Source organism: Dromaius novaehollandiae, chromosome 4 (genome assembly GCF_036370855.1).
Source record: "Dromaius novaehollandiae isolate bDroNov1 chromosome 4, bDroNov1.hap1, whole genome shotgun sequence".
NCBI lineage: Eukaryota > Metazoa > Chordata > Aves > Casuariiformes > Dromaiidae > Dromaius > Dromaius novaehollandiae.
Genome location: NC_088101.1, coordinates 11,540,923 through 11,558,747, shown reverse-complemented (window position 1 = coordinate 11,558,747; position 17,825 = coordinate 11,540,923). Strand labels below are relative to the sequence as shown.

General features: G+C 38.9%; 2 protein-coding genes across 7 annotated transcripts in view; both read right to left on the bottom strand.

Annotated features, from left to right (window-relative positions):
• Nucleotides 1-876: 876 nt before the first annotated feature.
• On the bottom strand, nucleotides 877-7,754 carry LOC112988286 (cytochrome c oxidase assembly protein COX18, mitochondrial). Of its 2 annotated transcripts, none has more exons than XM_026108684.2 (6): nucleotides 7,360-7,754; nucleotides 5,888-5,988; nucleotides 5,137-5,300; nucleotides 3,925-4,037; nucleotides 2,016-2,123; nucleotides 877-1,208 (listed from the first exon to the last, which is right to left on the bottom strand). In XM_026108684.2, the coding sequence occupies exons 1-6, from the start codon at nucleotides 7,681-7,683 to the stop codon at nucleotides 1,035-1,037; spliced, it is 984 nt and encodes a 327-aa protein (XP_025964469.2). In that variant the 5' UTR covers nucleotides 7,684-7,754; the 3' UTR covers nucleotides 877-1,034. The 2 variants fall into 2 exon arrangements, with proteins under 2 accessions (XP_025964469.2, XP_025964470.2); XM_026108685.2 differs by lacking the exon at nucleotides 877-1,208 and adding an exon at nucleotides 1,215-1,529.
• A 1,968-nt stretch (nucleotides 7,755-9,722) lies between these two features.
• The window catches only part of ANKRD17 (ankyrin repeat domain 17), a 94,553-nt gene continuing 86,450 nt past the window's right edge, over nucleotides 9,723-17,825 (bottom strand). For all 5 annotated transcript variants that reach the window (XM_064510412.1, XM_064510413.1, XM_064510415.1 and 2 more), the window contains 5 exons: nucleotides 16,007-16,204; nucleotides 14,612-14,860; nucleotides 12,644-12,819; nucleotides 12,127-12,291; nucleotides 9,723-10,320 (listed from right to left, as the gene is read on the bottom strand). In XM_064510412.1, coding sequence (XP_064366482.1) covers nucleotides 10,261-10,320; nucleotides 12,127-12,291; nucleotides 12,644-12,819; nucleotides 14,612-14,860; nucleotides 16,007-16,204 — 848 coding nt within the window. In that variant the 3' untranslated portion in view covers nucleotides 9,723-10,260. The remainder of the gene's footprint in view (nucleotides 10,321-12,126; nucleotides 12,292-12,643; nucleotides 12,820-14,611; nucleotides 14,861-16,006; nucleotides 16,205-17,825) is intronic.

Genomic DNA, 17,825 nt, shown 5'->3' with positions numbered 1-17,825 from the left:
GTATACATTTGACAACTTAGAACATATGTGGAGCAAGGTGAGACCTAAATCTGAATGCTGCTAAAGGAAGTGCATACCTATAACTACACTGATGTTATATGAAAATATCTCAAACACAGATCTTAAGGCATAAAATAGTTGTAGTTCACATTTAAGACTTGCATTAGGATACAAGAATTGATATACAGTTGCATAAAATACTTTGGTTCTTATCATTATTCAATCTTTTTCAAGATGCTACTTATATCATTTTAATATACACAATGAGCGCCTGCTCTCCTATTTTATTCATCCAAAAGAGACAGGAAGTGGTATCATGCCATTGCTCAACAGCTGATTCCAGAGAACGTAACAAAAACCTGTCCTCCTAACTCCATATCTAATACACAGATGACCTGAAAGGAAATGACTGTTTTTTCTGCAGTAATTCTTGCATTCCAGTCTCATTCACTTCCTGGCATTACCCACCAGCAAGCACTTAGTTTTCTTTGCAGTTTCAGGAAAACATCTATCAGAATGGTTACACAGACCAACAGATGAAACACCTGAAAATATGACTGTAGCTGATCACCAGTGAATCTGCACCAGTGTCTTCATTTGCAAAAACCATACGCCACTGTGTCAGTCCATCTAACCCTCCCTCCCCCGCAAACTTGTTCTTCTCTAATCCATAGGTCAGATCAGCTTCACTACAAAAAGGGAGCCTAGTTAAGCCACGGATTTACTTAATATTCATCTTCCCAGTATCTTACCGCATTTCAGGAGACGAACTTCTATTCCTGGAACATTCCACTTCAAAAAAAAAGTATCCCTGAAACAGAACTTCCCAACAATCATACATATGTGCCAAACAACCATCTAGATCAGCCAATAAACTTATTAATGGCCAAACAGATGCCCAATGCTTTATTCAGAAAATAAATATAATTCCAGCCACAGCATTTTACAGTAAATAAGTACATTTCAATAAAACGTCACTTCTTAATTACCCATGCTATCTCTGTGGGACAGTTCTTCCAATAGTTCAAAACACATCATTTCTTAAAACGGTATTTAGTAGTCAAGGCAGAGGCAATATCCCTGTAAGGAGTGTCCGAGTCAGATTTGGTCCTTGGTATGCGGCACAGTCGACGAAAGGTCGGAGAACGGAGCAACAGGTTATGTGAAAGTCCCATGAAACTTGACGACAACCAGTACAACGCCATGGACTGCAACAAGACAAATACTGAGTTCAGCCACCCTAGATGCAATGAAAACACTACCATTTTAGGCAGCTCTTCACAAACCACAGCCACTGGTAAATCCTAATTATTAAGAAAAATAACTCACCTAAATACACTCCTCTCAATAACAATAATGGCTTCCATCTCAAATGTATTTTTCACTCTCAACTCTTCTGGGAAAAAAATGTCATCTACACTGAAGTTTGACAACAGCTCACAAATTTAATCATATCTTGCTTTAACATCTATGCTTCAGTTAAATAAACTTGATGAGCCAAACAACTAGATAGACTGATTTCTTAATCACTGCGAAAACATACATTCAAACAAGTAAAACACTAGGTTAGAAAAAGAGAAACAAGTGTTTTAAGAAGCTCACAGAAAATTTGCAAATCTAAAGTCCAAGTTGTTTTCATCTTACAGTAAGCGAACACTTAGCACAGCTTCATCTCTATCTCCTCATACAAACTTTCCCTCTACTTTTTAAAATTACAGAAAGCATGTCAACTCTCTCTGAATCTTTTTCTGATCTCTAGCTTGTGAAAATGATGTTTAGTAACAGTAAGTTTGTAGATTCTTCTCTCTCGGTATTAGACCAAAATATTCCAAACATATTAAGAACTTAAACACACATTTAGACAAAGCATCTTATTTCTTTAAGGGCAAAATATAACAGAGATTATGGTCTAAACAGATCAGGCATTTGGACTGTCCTTTGAGCACTGTGAATGTATGAATTAGGGCCAAAAGAGTCACCTGTCAGTGGACACATCATTAAGATTTTGGACTTACCGAGGGGACAGTTGCAGCAACAGGGATCATAACTACTGACACCACTCGAATGAAATTTGTAGCTAATTTCTGGAACCTCGTAGCTTTCAGTTTTTGCAAAGCAAAGATCTGAAGGAAAGAGGAGGAATAAAATCCAAAGATAAGAAGATAGGTCTTTTTTGAACAATTAAAATCGAAGAAAAGGTTACAGTGGGTTTCCCATAACACAGTATTCTTGTTCACCTATTATTTTCATTTTCTAATTATCCATTTCAACCAAAGTACTGGTACGATCTTTAATTTAATTCACTTGATGCCTTAGATGCTCAATCCTCCACAGAAAACGTACCAATCTACCAGATTATCCATCTAAATCATATGAAGAAAACATCATTTTACACAGTAGCTTTTGCACATGAAAATTTTCCTCAGGCACAGTCCTCTGAGGAAAGGCTGCTGAGAAGAAACAGACCAAAAACGTTTGGTTGATAACTGAAAAAAGTAGAATAATATCTACAGTCACACACTGACTTTTATTCTCACAAAATAGTGTTAGTGCACAAAACTTAGAAAAAAAAATGAAGCTGAGTAAGAAGGAAATTCAGATGGCTAGAGTTCAATGAAGACAACTAACAGAAACATTTAGGAGTAAGAAAAATATTTCCATGAAGTTACGCAAAACTACGGGGAGTAAAGACTGTATTTTTTTGTTTGTGTTGACTTATCTCCCTGATAGTGTTCCAAGGTCATGGATTTTTCAAAGTATCAAAAAGATTTTATAATATTGCTCATTTCAACCATAAGCCAATTTTCTTTCCTAGGTGGTAACTGAATGAAGTACTTGCTTTGATCCAGCATCCTCTATACGAGGATTCAGCCTTACAACATAGAAAGAATGCAAAAAAGGAGAACAAAGATTCTCTAGACTGTCCAGTAATATTAGAGCTGAAAATACTGTGTTCACAGTACAATACATACAGACAGAAGGACTGCCCAGTGTCTTTGCAGCATGTATAAAGTGTATTAGAAAGGAAGTTATTTTGTGAAATGAAGACATATCACTATGCCCAAAATGTTATGTTTACTTTCTATTTTTAGAGTGCCAGGTGTACATATTACAATACTTTGTGAGCCCTTAGTACAGCTGGGACTGCTTATTTCTGAGGAATGAAAGCAAACTGATTCTCTTACTAGAAACAAGATTTTTTTCAGGCATTTATCAAAGCAGAAGTAGAACTCTATCTGCACAACGGTGAAAACACGACACTCGCTTGTTGCGAAAACAAGTTCAGAAGTAAGGAGAAGATGCACTGACTGAAGGAAAAAACCTTCATAATCTTGACATCCTTGACCTTTAATACCTCGGCTTTCATAACATCCTCAGAAAGTCACTCTCTGACTTAATGTTTTCTTTAAATCTTATTTTATTTCTTCTTACCAAATAGCCTCCGTTTCTTTAGGACGTCACCTATCATTCGCATCAGCGTTATTTACATACACACCTCAGCAGTTATCTATACCATTTCACCACAGAAAACTAAACTACTGATAAATACAAAGGCAGTAATATTGTTATTTCTGAAAAACAAAACAAAAACACGTGTTTTTGATGCTTAAAACCCAGTAAGCTCATTATAGCATTCTTGTAAGAGAAACTTCAGTCAAGACTAACTTTTACTAAGGCTAAAGTAAAATAAATAAAATAGCTCTGTAAAGCCACATTAGAATTTATCATCTCTAAACAAGATAACTGCACAGTCAAACTCACAGAACAATTATGCAATTTTTCAGTTCTGTCCAACGCATTGAAGCAGTCATAACCTGAAGTTACCATGGCCTTACTGTGTTTTAGAACTGGGTAAGTACGATCTTACGATTCTACCAAAAGAACTATCCTTTTGGAATCATCCCATTTGCTTCATCGACGTACCTCCACTATCAGCAAATTCATAAGCCCAAGTGAAATGGGCAAAGTCCATGTAGAATCTGGTGCTGTGAGGTCTGTAAACCACAGTGTTCCACCTGTTGAAAACTGTTCTTGAACTACAAGAAAAGTTTAAAGAACATTTGTAATTAAATACGATTTTCTACCTCAAGTTACTCAGAACTGTCGAATATTGCATTTAAATTACTCAAGCTACTAGATTCACTTTGCTTACATAGTAAATATAAAATCTATTTAAACAGTACAAAATTTTTGGTGTAAAAGATTACATGTCAAGGCAGTCTGCTACTACAACAAGGAAAAAATGGTGGGAGATACAGGCTGAGTTCCAGGTTATCTCACAATAACCCACTGATTCAGGTAAACCAGTGATGAAGATTAGCTTCACCTGGACCACCTTTTCACAAGGCAGTGAGCAGTACATGCAGTGTAGGAACCTACAGTGACTACATATTTTATGCTGTGCAAGTATAGAATATATTTTCCTCAATAAAAGTACAACTTGTCACATTTTTGTTTTAAAAAGTACACACAATCTCTTTTCTACGCAGTCAAAATAACAATATGCTTACTTAAAAAACCCCAGACTTTCAACATGAATATATTACTTCACATGAAACTTCACACAGGAGAAAAAGCTATAGATTAATAGCAAACACACTGTTGCATGGGCTGCACTTCTGAACAAAAAGATCCAAAGACAATTTTTTTCCAGTAACTCTGCCTTCAGGAGAGCACAAAATAATTAAATGCCCACGTAACAACATACTATACTGTATATATATGTAACAACATACTATATAGCATAACAATATAGGCCATGTTGTTCCCAGAGTTCAGGTTCCACGACTGCTTTTGAAGAGGCATCCTACAAAGCTCACAACTCTGTTACAAATAGCGACAGCATGTGAGCTGAGATCAGTGATAATTTTTAACAGTTCTGGAACCCACCAGTACCTACCAAAAAATTCAGACCCGTACTGTTTACTATGGCACTGCAGGTACAACATAGCTAATCCAAAACCTTTGAAATCCACTGTTACTTTTATTAGGTATTTAACTATACTTGAACTATACAGAGTTTAAAAACTTAACAGTGTTTTTTACTGCAGCTAATATGTCAAACTCAGGAGAACATGTTCTTTAACGAGCAAGGTGTGAAAATGACTGTTTTGTGCATCTGTTCAGAATGATCACCTTCTAAGTCCGTGGCACCAACGCTGCAGTTGCGCAAAGCCAGGGACACACAGACCCACATCGGAATCTGTACCCACATCAATAAAGTGGCTTTGAAGGGGTGGCAGTTATCTCTAACGTAGAGTTCTGTAATAATCCTCCGTAGATTCTTCTTAAAATGGAACCTTTTAAGAAAAAAGCAAGTTACATCCTCTTATAAAACCTGTTATAAATTTCTGAAATAACAATTCTACAGATCGCACGCATTAAGTTAGCTTATTTAGGTATAACTCCCAGAAAATTTGAAGATATTTCTTCTTGAAACACCTTTCTCTCCTCTGCCACCCCCCTTCCCTCTCATCTTTTAGCCCTTTTGCTTCAAGTAGCCTCAGTGTCCAAACTTAGATACACTGCTGATGCACAGGGTGCAGAAATATGCTAAGAGAATCAACTGGACCTCAACCATTTAATAAGTAGATTACAATTCTCCTAACAATACTTAGAAATATAGAAACTTAAATCACCCCTAGACTTGATCCTATAATCTTAAAGCTGCGTCAAGTTCAGGGCTTCCAAAAAAGGCTATATTCTGAAAGGCGATATAACAAACACAAACAAGTTATAAAAGCGGTAAAAAAAAAAAAAAAAAAAAAAAAAAAAACCCAAAGCTTTGAGCAACAGCAGAATCATTCCTCAGGGCTGCTGTTTGTAGGGCCTTCCCCCCGCCCCAATCTGGAACAGATTTGCGAGATATATACAATCATCATCTCACCTGGCAACCTTTTCAGACCAGCCCAGTTGCTTTCCACGAACAGAAACTTCATAGCGAAGATGCTCAGCTAGTTTCTTAATTTCAGGCTGCAAATTTTCCAACTAGCTAAAGAAAAGGAAACACGTTTATGCTACGGACTAAAAGAGGTGTCCGTAACAAGCTGTTCCTCTCTCTGCACAGTACTGCACATACGCTAAAAATTACTGTAAAATGCCAAAGCACAAATGTATAAACACCTTTTATCTGTAAATAAAATGAATGCGTAACAAAGCTAATTAAAAATATTTCTGATAAGAATCAAAAAACTGGTACCATACTAAATGAGATAGAGCCAGAATTTGTTTCCATATTTTGTTATTAACAAGCATGTTTTTGTCTTCAGACAGTGACCGTGACCGACTAATTCACATAACAAAAAACCTTTAATGCCACTTCAAATAGACTTAAACCCCAGCACGACGTGACTGTACAGTCAATGAAATCACTGTCCTAAGTAACGAGCACAGACTCTGCTATGCAACGGTGCAATAGGATTTTCACTTTTACGACCAACAAAAAAAAAAAAGAAAAGAAAAGAAAAGAAGAGAGAAGTACTGGTAAGGAAACAAACACACTTTAACATAAAATTTGAATTATACATCCTCTGCAGTAATGCTTTCTGACAGTCACTGAGGAATCACATTTAAGAAATACACCTCCCTTTACCCATCTGTTCTCTGCCACAATTCCCCCACAGGCAAGTATACATTGTAGTGAAGAAAAAAGATCTGATTCCAAATCAGACTTGAGCTCTGGCCGCTTGGATGCACCACCCTGAAAACCTCATGACTTGGAAAAGAAATAGCACAGCATACAAAAAGAAATGTTCTTCAAAGGATGCATCCAAGAAACACACTTTTTGATATCACAGAACAAGAAAGACTCCTCTAACACTGCAGGCACAACACATAATCTTTTTAATAACTTCATCTTTACCTGTGAGAGAAAACAAAGTATTCAGAAGATTTTACTAGAGCAGCTTTACCAAAATTTGTTTAAATTAATGTAGTCAGCCACAGAGAGCACCTAGCACGTACCATCTGAGTCTCAGGTAAGGCAACTAAATTTGTGTAGTGCTACCAAGGTGAAATACATTCCTATCTTTCATTTCGCCTACGCGTTTTTAAGCACAGAAAAGCTCTCTCGCGGTGCCAGGGCCACACAAGCCCGTGGGGTAAAAGCAGACCCCGGGGAAGGGAGAAAAACTAGGGCCATGCCCACCTAGCTCCAGTTTTGCGGAAAGGCGCCAGGAGCTACGTCTGAGCTAGAGATCACGTCCCCTCACCCCAAGCACCCCGAGGGGCGCCAGCCGTGCCCACACGGTCCTTCACGCAGCAGGACGTGGGACATCGAGATGAGAAGAGGACGTGCAGGCCAGGGCAAAGCAGCTACAAGCTGCCTTTCGGGGCGAAGAGCCGGCGGCCCGGACCCACCTTGGCCAGGAGGCGGCTCTGATGCGCGGCGAGCGGCAGGGTGACGGCGGTGCGGAGCACAGCGCCGCCGCACACGATGGCGGCCCACCAAGGCAACCCGGCGGCGGCCTGCAGCGCCACCAGCCCCTCTTCCGCCCAGTGCACGGGCGCCGACTGCGCCAGCCACTCATACCACCCGCCGGGGCTCCCGCTCGGCGCCGCCGCCGCGACCGTTAACCGCCAGCTCGGCGCGCGCCCAACGGCCGCGACCGTTAACCGCCAGCTCGGCGCGCGCCCAAGGGCCGCGCCGGGCCCTCGGCACAGCGGGCGCGCGAGCCCCCACATCGCCCAACGGCCGCTCCGCGCGCGCCGCTGCAGAGAGGAAGGCGAGGGCGCCCGACCGTGGGCCACGCGCATGCGCCAATGGCCAAGGCGGAAGGCGCGCTGCAGCAGCCGGGGAAGCCATGATGAGTGAGGGCAGGGCCATTTATTATCCCTTACCTCAAGCAACTGCGCTTGAGAAATCGCAGTTATACACCTCAAAACGCAAGGGAATTAACTCACCCTTACGTGGGAGGAAAAAGAGGAACTAAGAAGGGCTGTGATCACACCTCTGACAGGACAAGGCATTACCACCACAGTAATCTCTGGTTTCAAGGAGTAAACTCGCCTCAAGCTCACTCCCCCTACATTACACCATTCCCTAGTTCAGAGCAAAGTATTCTACATATATGCGGTAAAATACTTAGAGATTTTTTTTCTAAAGAAAGAAGACCTGCCAGGTCTCAAAAGAGTATGTTCCTTTTTTTATTGTTCAAATAAAATGCATTACATTTGAAATATAAAAGATGCATCTTAAAAAAAAAAAAATGTTCCTAGTACAGACGTCTAAATGCTGGATGTAGCATCCAGCCTATGCTCCCCTGTCCACAGGTTTGATTTTCAAGTCAACGAAACACAGGTAAGAAACCACATCCTAAGAAAACCTGTTCTTTTCACCCACGGAATACATTGTTGTAATAAATAGTGAGCAGTATTTCTCAGAAGGATTATTTCAGAGTAAGAATGCAAATAATCCTAATTAGCACTGAAGCGTTAAGCACAAAATTCTAGGAAAGGGCAAGGTTATAGGAAAGGCTTGAATAGCACTGTTGCCCACTCATAGTAAAGTGCTGAAATGGAATTTAAATCATTAACAGTTTTTCAGTTTGGTATTCATTTTGAGCCAACTAATTTGCTACACAGTGTATTTTAGTTCATCAAATAGCTGGAAAAGTGAGTTTACTTATGTTTAGAGCATTTCCTAAGGTCATGTGTAGGGTCATTGATATGAACAAAAATTATGATGCTTCTTGGAAAAATCTTCTGGCCTTTAAAGGAGTATCATAATGAATTACAAAAGAGAGGCTGGAATTTTAGAAACACTAAGTCAGATCATCTAACTAATCTGGGATATTTCTTCAGCTATAATTATTCCAAAGATGTCTCAGAATAGTAACTTTCGACAGAAGGGACAGAAGGGTTAAAATCTGAGTGACACCATAGGAAAGAAGCAAGCTTTCTTTCAGCCTTCCTCCATGCAGAATAACCAGTAACAAACCATGTGTCCTGTGCAAAAAAACCACATTTGACTTGTAGATGTGCTTTAAACCATATATACGCACACTGTACTGCTATCTTGACTCACGCTGTGTCACAGCTGACTGAGGTTTGCCTCAGAGGATGCAGCAATTTGCTTTACAGAAGGGGTGTTCACTCCAGGCAACTTCAAGTGAAGAAGGCAACAGCTACTGAAGATGACCATAAGGAAATTGTAATTTGGATTTTTTTTTTTTTTTTTTTTAAAGATAAACCTTCATGAGACAGCAACCCAGTTCAGAACACCACACCACCTGCTAAAACACAGCCACTTATTCTGAAATAAGCCTTCATCTGCAGCCAGTTATCATCAGTGAAGCTCTACTAAAACTGCAAGTGAATGCTTTCCTTTTGAAATAACACACAAAGTATGTATATTTTGAACCACCTTTTGTAGGCAAAGGAACCAACCAGAGGAACAGAAGCTCTGGGAGCACTCATGGAACTGAACCAACCTTGCTGCATCAACCCAATTGTTAGAATTACTCTTAATAGATGCCGCAGCATGATACATTTACCATGTTTATTGGGCAAGTACAGGAGTTCGTATGGAGACAACTCTGAAGGTGCCAAAAGGCTTCCTCAAGCATTTTTTGCTGAAAAGCTTTTCAAAGAAGAAAAATGGAAACCCTTAATATCTTGTCACAACTGATGTACTCCTTCTCAAAAAAATCCAACACATCTGGAAAAAAGAAGTCTGATAATGCCCGTTTTATACTGTACTTAAATTACACAAGTAGAAAAAGTTATGCTTATTAATAGTTTAATGTATGAAGGAAACATCCAGATTTCTGAATATGAAGGTACATATCTCACATTAATTTAAGTCTACATAAAGTAGAGCCTCTATACTGACATATTGAAATTTACTTTCTGCTTAGCCATTTGTTATGTAAACAATTGTACATTTATTTGCCATTCTAAAACTTCAGGATCAAGTTTACATAATTTTGCTAAATTTCTGTGTTTGCTCAGAAGCAGTTTACAGTACTAAAACCAACCAGCCAAAGAACAGCTTCAACAGAAAGTTATGTCAAAAAAAAAGAAAAAGAAAAAAGAAAAATGGGAAAGAATAAAGGCTAACTAAGTTGAAACGTATGATGGTGGGGAATGGGCGGTCACAATGTTCACAGAAAAAGGTCAGTTAGTAAGTTCTTCTGCAAAAAGCCTACACACTTCAGTCAAGCACATCAGTAGAATGATCTGGGAGCGCAGAAACCGTTTCTGCCATTTGTGTTTTCCTCTGCAAAAAAAGGAATCTCAAGGCTAGCAAGTTGATCCCACTCAGCCAAGTTGGTTCATATGCACACTGTTCATGTGAGGTGTCCAAGTTCCAGTCCACACCTGAAAGAGAGAGCTTTATTTAACACCATACTTCGGGGCTACTCAAAGAATTGCAGAAATGCCAATTACACCAAAATGCTTACAGTTTCCACTGCACTGAAATCAATTCCAACACCAGACATTGCAACTATCAATCATCAATAAACCACACTGAGTTAATTTCATGACTTGTTTTTCCTCCTGTAATTCAGGTGAGAAGAGGGCTTTTGAAGGGGGAACAGGATTTTTCACCTTTCTGCCTGTAGCTTTTCCACTTTGGCCGCATGTTCTGTCTACATCTTCCTTTCCATATAGTGCAAAAAATGCTTTCTCCCAGCCCAACTGATTCCCTTAATAGCCCATCCAAAGAGAAAAATCAACACTGTTACACCAAAAGTTCATTCAGCACAGCGACACTGATGTAATATGTATTTTAGCTTTCTACAGGAAAAACGCATCCCTTAAGACCAAGGAAAATAAGTATTGCCTCGAAGCATGCCAGGTCCACCGTCCAGGAGAAATAACAGGACTTGGCATAAGGGCAAGATTGTTTGCAAAGGCAACACCTGAACACCTCCAGTTTACAGAACAATAGGCTACTGTTCCTCTTTAGTTGACGAAGTTCAGAAAATTAAGAACTTGGTTTCTGACACCCTGAATTGTTTTTACCAACTCATACCACCACCCTCAGCTCTAGGAAAATCCAAGTGCAACAGAAGTAAAACTGTTGTGGGACTGTGTTTTTTCACTAAACCAGAAGTTGGCAAATTGTGGTAAAGAGCCACATTAGAGCAATACAGAGAATTGTGCCTAAACAACAAACCACTTACTCTGCTGCACCCCAATGGTCTGTCTGCCAGAGCTGAGAGCTGCTGCCTGCTCCTTGGATGTTCCCAAGCAAATTGAAGTCCAGAAATATCTTTATTTAGTAACAGTATGACAGAGCTCAGTGTATAATGAAATATAAACACCGGATTTAACATCACAAGAACTACCGATGATCCATTATTTTAGTGGCTGTCCGAGCAGAGCCAAGAGGTTTAGGGGAATGTAATCCCTGTACCTAAGTTCTATTTAACGGGAAGACCTATAGCCCAGGAAAGATCAGAGCAATTGCTAAAAACATTCAGGAAGAGCTACTTTCTCCCTTTTCATGTGACTTCCCAACACAGTGAAGACATTATACCTTTTAGAGCCTAATAATACTCCTTTGGAGTCATGCTGTATCCCCTTTTTCAGAAAAGCAGGCTTACATAACAGCAAATAATAAATGCCTTCTCTCACAAAGGCAAACTGATCTGTTTAACCCAAATGTGGATCTACCCTGATGCAAATCATAGTAATTTTAATAAAATATATATAGTGTAAAACTAACAATCTTTTGTATTGCGACTTGTTTGCAGCACATACTCAAAAAAAGCTCATCTATAGTAATGAACCATGGGTCTACTCTAATTACAGAATAAGCCACTTTCCTAAACTCAACTAGAAGGAAGCTTCCCAATTCTCAAGCACAATTATGGTCACAGAAGTAACTATAAGCGCGGTCCATTAACCTGTACTAGCCTGATGCAAGTTTTCCCTCAGGGAAACTTGTGCTTATTTTCGGAGAGATGACTCATGTTTAAAAAGTTGTCACAGTATGCATGCACAGCACTCAGTGCTGTAGTGAGCAGGGGGTGTATCAGTTCATTAGAGAAATGAGCAAAACCAGGAAGCACTGTACAAAGCATCTCTCACACTTGCTCACAGCTAGAGTGTTTTTGTCTTGAGCATACTATTTGTTAAGTTAAAACAAAACTACCAATAAAAAGATCAAAATATTACCGTCTGAGGCCCGTTATTTTCTGTGGAATTTGAAACCATCTTTATCAGCGAGTTCCAAGATGGGTCAGCAGCATGAGGCCCATTAAATATAGGACCTCCAGTACCATCTGTGATGGGGGCTACTGGAGGAATCATTGCATTCCCATACACAGAGAAAGGCATACCCTTAAGGAGGGGAAAAAAAGCAAAGAATCAGTATGTATTCATAAATGCTAGTATTATTGCACATACAGAATGACAGAAAGGAATGCACATTACAGAAATTCTCCATCTTAAAGCAGTAATAGAAAACTTCAACCTAAAAACTCCTTTCTATGCATTTTTTTTCTTAGCTCAGAAAACATCACTTTTTTTATTAAATCTAGGTTTCCTGCAACATTGTGAAAGCTGTTAAGTGTTTTACCTTACACATGCTCAACAGTGCAAGTGTAGGATACCTCAAGTTGGTTTATCTGCCTCGCGCACGAACATAGAAATTGGGTAGCACAGCGCCTATCAGCAACGACAGGATCATTACCCCGACTTTTGGAAAGTCCATGTATCCTGCAGGAACAGGCTGGTGGAATGTACCGGAAGGCGTCACGATTCCCGTACTATCGCGCTCCATCGCTTGGTGCGAAAACACTCCTGGGTCCGACATGGGCCTGTGAATCATGTGGCTTCCCATTCCACTGTGACACCAGTCCACTTTATCTAATGCAGAGACCAACATGGCAACACATTATTTTATGTTATTACACATAACACACTAATCATCCATTTTCCCAACCTAAATATTTGTGCACTAGAACATTTATGAAGATGATGGCTCAGTTTACGATTTCGATACATCTCTGGATTAACTTCTTTGTGCATGCGGGATGGAGCATGTCAGAAACTGCACCTGCGTGGAGAAATACTCCAAGGCAAGAACCCCGTGCAGTGGCAAAGAGGGTTGGAAAAGTAACATGCAACTAAGGCGTAGCCTCCGCAATTTTTCCTCAATTGAAACGTAAAACTGCCATTTGTGGTAACTCTTCCTCCTCCAGAAACCCTAAATTCTTGGCACGTGTGGTGCAGCGAAGTGCTATGTATGTATGAAGGTAATGTGCTCCACTTCATTTCCATTCTCTTTAGCTATTCCATAAACACACAGACAGAGATGTACTTTTTACACGCAAAAACAGGAAATGACCAGCTGGAAGTGTGTGCTGGTATTCTAATTGCATTAATTCACTAGAGGCAATTATTGTGAAGTTGTTATGATTAACCTCTAAAACATTCAATAAGCCAGTTTTCCAGGTAAAATAAGGCAAATTTGACTCTGGCGGAGGGGTTGCAGGTACACCGAGGAGAGAAATGCATCAACGTTTCTGAAGCCATCCTAATTCTCAAGAACAGTTTACCAGTTAAAGAGTCAATTCCGTTATAAACTGAAAATCTAAATGCTAAAGTAACTGCACAAATTAGAAATAAAGCAACATTATCAAAACAAACAAGGACAGACATCAAGGGAAAATTCTATGTCTAGACAGCTTAGTTTCAAATATTCAATTTCTAAGGCCCTACAGACGAATAGCCTATGACTACAAACAGATCAGGAAAACAACATTAATGAAATGAAAAAGGCAAAAGCTTTGGATAAATCCTATCTATTTTGTATTTCAGAGATTTTTCAGGGGGGAGAAATGGGACAGTGTACTCATCACATAAAAATGTGCACTGTTTGTCTATTAAAACCTAAAGATGTTTCGTCTCTTCAGTCAAAAGAGGTTGGGCAGTTTCCATCAGTAGCCATTTTCAAGATCAGACTGGACAAAGCCCTGAGCAACCTCATCTGACTCCACAGCTGACTCAGTTTTACACAGGAGGCTGAGATGACATCCACAGCTCCCTTCTGACCTCCATTATTCCACCATCCTAAAAAGTCAACTTTTAAATCATCAGCTGAATATAACTTGCATCCTCAAGCCCTAAGTATTTGCTGAAGAAACATCCCATTGATAACAAGCATTTTAAATGAATTCTTAAATAGTGAATTCCAAAAGACTGCAGGAAAACTAAGATCCTTGTGTGAGTGAAAGACAAATAGCGTGACTGGACAGAACAATGGAAAACCAAATGCAGAATATAGTCTATTAAGAAAAAAAGGAACAATGTCAAACTTGATGGTATATAAAATGTTCGATTCTCAGCAGAAAAATATCAGTTTTGGCTATGAATTAAGTATTACTCTTTACTGTACAAGATCATGTGTACACGAAGAGAAATATATCCAATTATCTTTGAAAGCTTTCATTTTTCCTCCTCTTAAATGTATCGATCCTCAAACGGTTCATCCCTGTACAGGACGGTATTACTTTCCTTGTTATTTATTACTTCAAGTAAGAACAAACCTTCACAGCAGACACACCCATTTCTGCATTATCTTTCAGCTCCAAAGCAAAGTTAGCAAAGCATATTACAGTAAACTGCAAGCATAGGGATATCTATTAACACTACATACCTTGATTGCCACCTATACCTTCAAAGGACCAGATACCACTATGTCCCACTGGAGCAGCTAAGTTGCTCCCAATAACAGATGGAGTAGAAGTTCCAGTTTGTCTAATACGTGCAGACCGTTCAGTCCCAATTGGAACAGGAACTTTTCTGTCCTGAGAAACATTATTGGGTTTTTCTGATCCCAAGGACACTGCTGAAGGGGCAGGAGACGGTGCTCTTACTCCAGAAGACACTGACTGAGTAGGAGATTCTACAAGAAAACAAGAGCATTTAGTAGTGTCAGCAATATGCTCTCAAGTCACCATAAACCTATCCTTCTATGTCAGACCATACACCAAACAAATGAAAATGAGTAGTTTATTAGTGCCACATTTAAACAGCAGACACTTTAGGATAATCTGAACAGTTTTACTTTCAGATCAGAGACACTCATCGTCTGTTTAGTTTCTTACATAAAGTGATTATCATACACTGTCAACTACTGGACATCCAGTGCAACTAATCAAAACAGCTAGAAATCGTAACCAAGCATTACTGTCCATCAGTGATGCAGGATTTGAGGATTTTATAGATATATATATATCACATGTATAATAAATATATTTTGATATCTATATAAAAAATATGTATTTGAGGATATGTATCAAATAAACCCATATTTTCTTTTGTTTAAATCCTCTGTATGTTTTTTTATTATTATTGCCAGTAAAATAAAACAAATAATTAACTTGTTCCCTGAATAACTCAGTATTCAACAGTTGAAAAAGTATATTTTCTGCCCACAAAACAGCTCAGCAAAACCAAAACGGCAGAGGCCAATAGCAAAGGAAGGTACCAGAACCGGCATTTACCATTTCCTCTTGGAATACAGTTCAGTTCAAAAGCATCAAAAAGCCTAACCAACCATCACTGTATCACTAGCTTTAGTAAAGAATCATTACATAATTTACACAAATCACACTTGGAATACTACCTTGACAAACCTCCCAAAACAGACAATTCTTTGTCAGATAACAAAAGAAAAAATTAAAAAACCTGTCAGACTTAGCAAACAGTCCAACATTCATTATGAGATAGAGAACTCCAACAGCATGACCTAACTCAGTCCTACATATATATATATAATATATATATATGTATGTATGTATGTAGAGTGTGTATATATATATACACACACACACAGATATATAGAAGCACTGGAGATCAAAACTTCCACTGGAAAACTTCCCTTAAAACCTCTGCATGCATAGTTTTAAAACATATCCCTCCCTCACCCCGCCCAAGTTAAAAATAGGCAGAAATGGCAGAGCAGCAAGCTACTTCAAATAAGCAGCACACAAGGCCATTTGATTTATACAGTGGCTTCTCAACTAGCTTCCCACTGACTAGAACTCACCATTTGATGCTGATGAACATGGAGGCAATAAACTAAGTGGGGAAAAATGCTGTCTGTTAAAATTAGCAGCTGCAGGTGGTCCTCCCAGAGGTGTCCCAGGTGCGTACATCTGACCTCCCGAAAGGTTTGAGGCAAAATTACCCAGGTGTGTAGAAGAAGGTGTTACAGAAGCATAGGGTGAATCCATACTGACAATACCTATGGGAAGAATTGGCACAAGTGACTTGCACTGTTGAAAGAAATCTCTATAAAGACATCACTGTAAAGAGGTCTCCATTACAAGGGGAAATAATGAGGAAAGGAAAAATATCTGTATCCAACTAATTGGTGGTTTTCTTTTTTTAATTTCCTGAAGAGAATTAGGAGTCTTAAACTACTTACTCAGCACAGCTGCCACACACTGTCAAGACTTGCAGATCAATCAAGAACAATTTCTACATTACCATGCAGATATCTTGAATAACAATGAATTTAAGGAACAGAATCCATGTTCTGATATAAGTGCATATCAGCACAATAACAGCACTTTATTAACCTGTAACTTAACCTTTGTATGTTTGGAAAGTATAAATTCGTACTAAGAATAGCAGAGACAATACTCAAGTTTCTTGTACTTTCTTCATTCAAATTTTAATTCACTGGAAAAAAAAGTATTATGCATATAAGCACCAAGATCAATCTTGAAGCATTTTCTTCCAACTCAGGGATGCATTTTCAATTGTTTAGGAAAATGGTATCTAATTAAGTGACACCCATTCTGTAAGAGCAATTCATCTTACCAGAGATACCCAAAATACAAAAATTACATCCCCCTTAATGTCCTCAGTGAAGAAAAGGAAAAATGACATGTAAGATTTTAAGATACAAAAGAAATTAAGGAAGCCTGTTACCACTCAACTACTGTGGCTTTTGCACTTGCATCTTTCTCGAATTCATACAGCTAATGACAGAAAACTAAAATTAGTAGTTTCAGTTAGGAAAAAAAAAAGTCTATTCACCAGTGACAGGCAGAAGAGTAGAAAAAGCAGAGCATCTGCCTGCACTGTATCATAGACACAAGCTCTTTTTTCTCAAGTTCTTCAGGGTCTGGGGAGCTGCTTTCCTATGAACTAATGTAATAGTTTGACTCTACAGACAACTCCAACTTCATCTATTCATATCTGTAGCCTTCAGAAAGAACTGAGCTAACAACATGACTGTGGTTAGAGTGCTACTATTATTCATAAACTGTTCGACATATTGAAGTGATACAGTGTACGGGTGTGCAAGAAGTACAAATGCATAGGAAGTACAGCAAATTAGACAAATTTCACAGATGGTTCCTCAAGAGCTACTCGACACATGGTATTGGCAAAGTATGAAAAAAATAGCTGTTATATTTGTCTTGATTCATACACAAAGCTACATAAACCACTCATGGATCTTATTCAAGGAGACATAGATTGCAGGAACTGTACTTTCTGAGAGCTTTTAAAAATCTTGCTGCAAAATTCAGCACATCAGTGAAATTGAACTTTTTGATCAAAGTGAATACTAAAGAGAACACATCCCTCTTTCTTTAAGGTCATGTTAAAATCTGGATTTTTCTAGCATCCTGACACTTTGAAGAAGCTGCAAATTTTCCCTGTAGTCTAAGCACAAGCAGCAAGTTATCAGAGTGAAACACTTAGATGGTAGTAGGGAAAGAAGGAAGAAACAACAGTGAAGTGTTTTACGATCTGAGCTATCAAGGAAGACTAGCGTCAAATGTCAAAAAGAACGCCTCTGGTGGACTATCAAGTACATCAGCTGCCAAACAGTTACTAGATTTTACAGATGA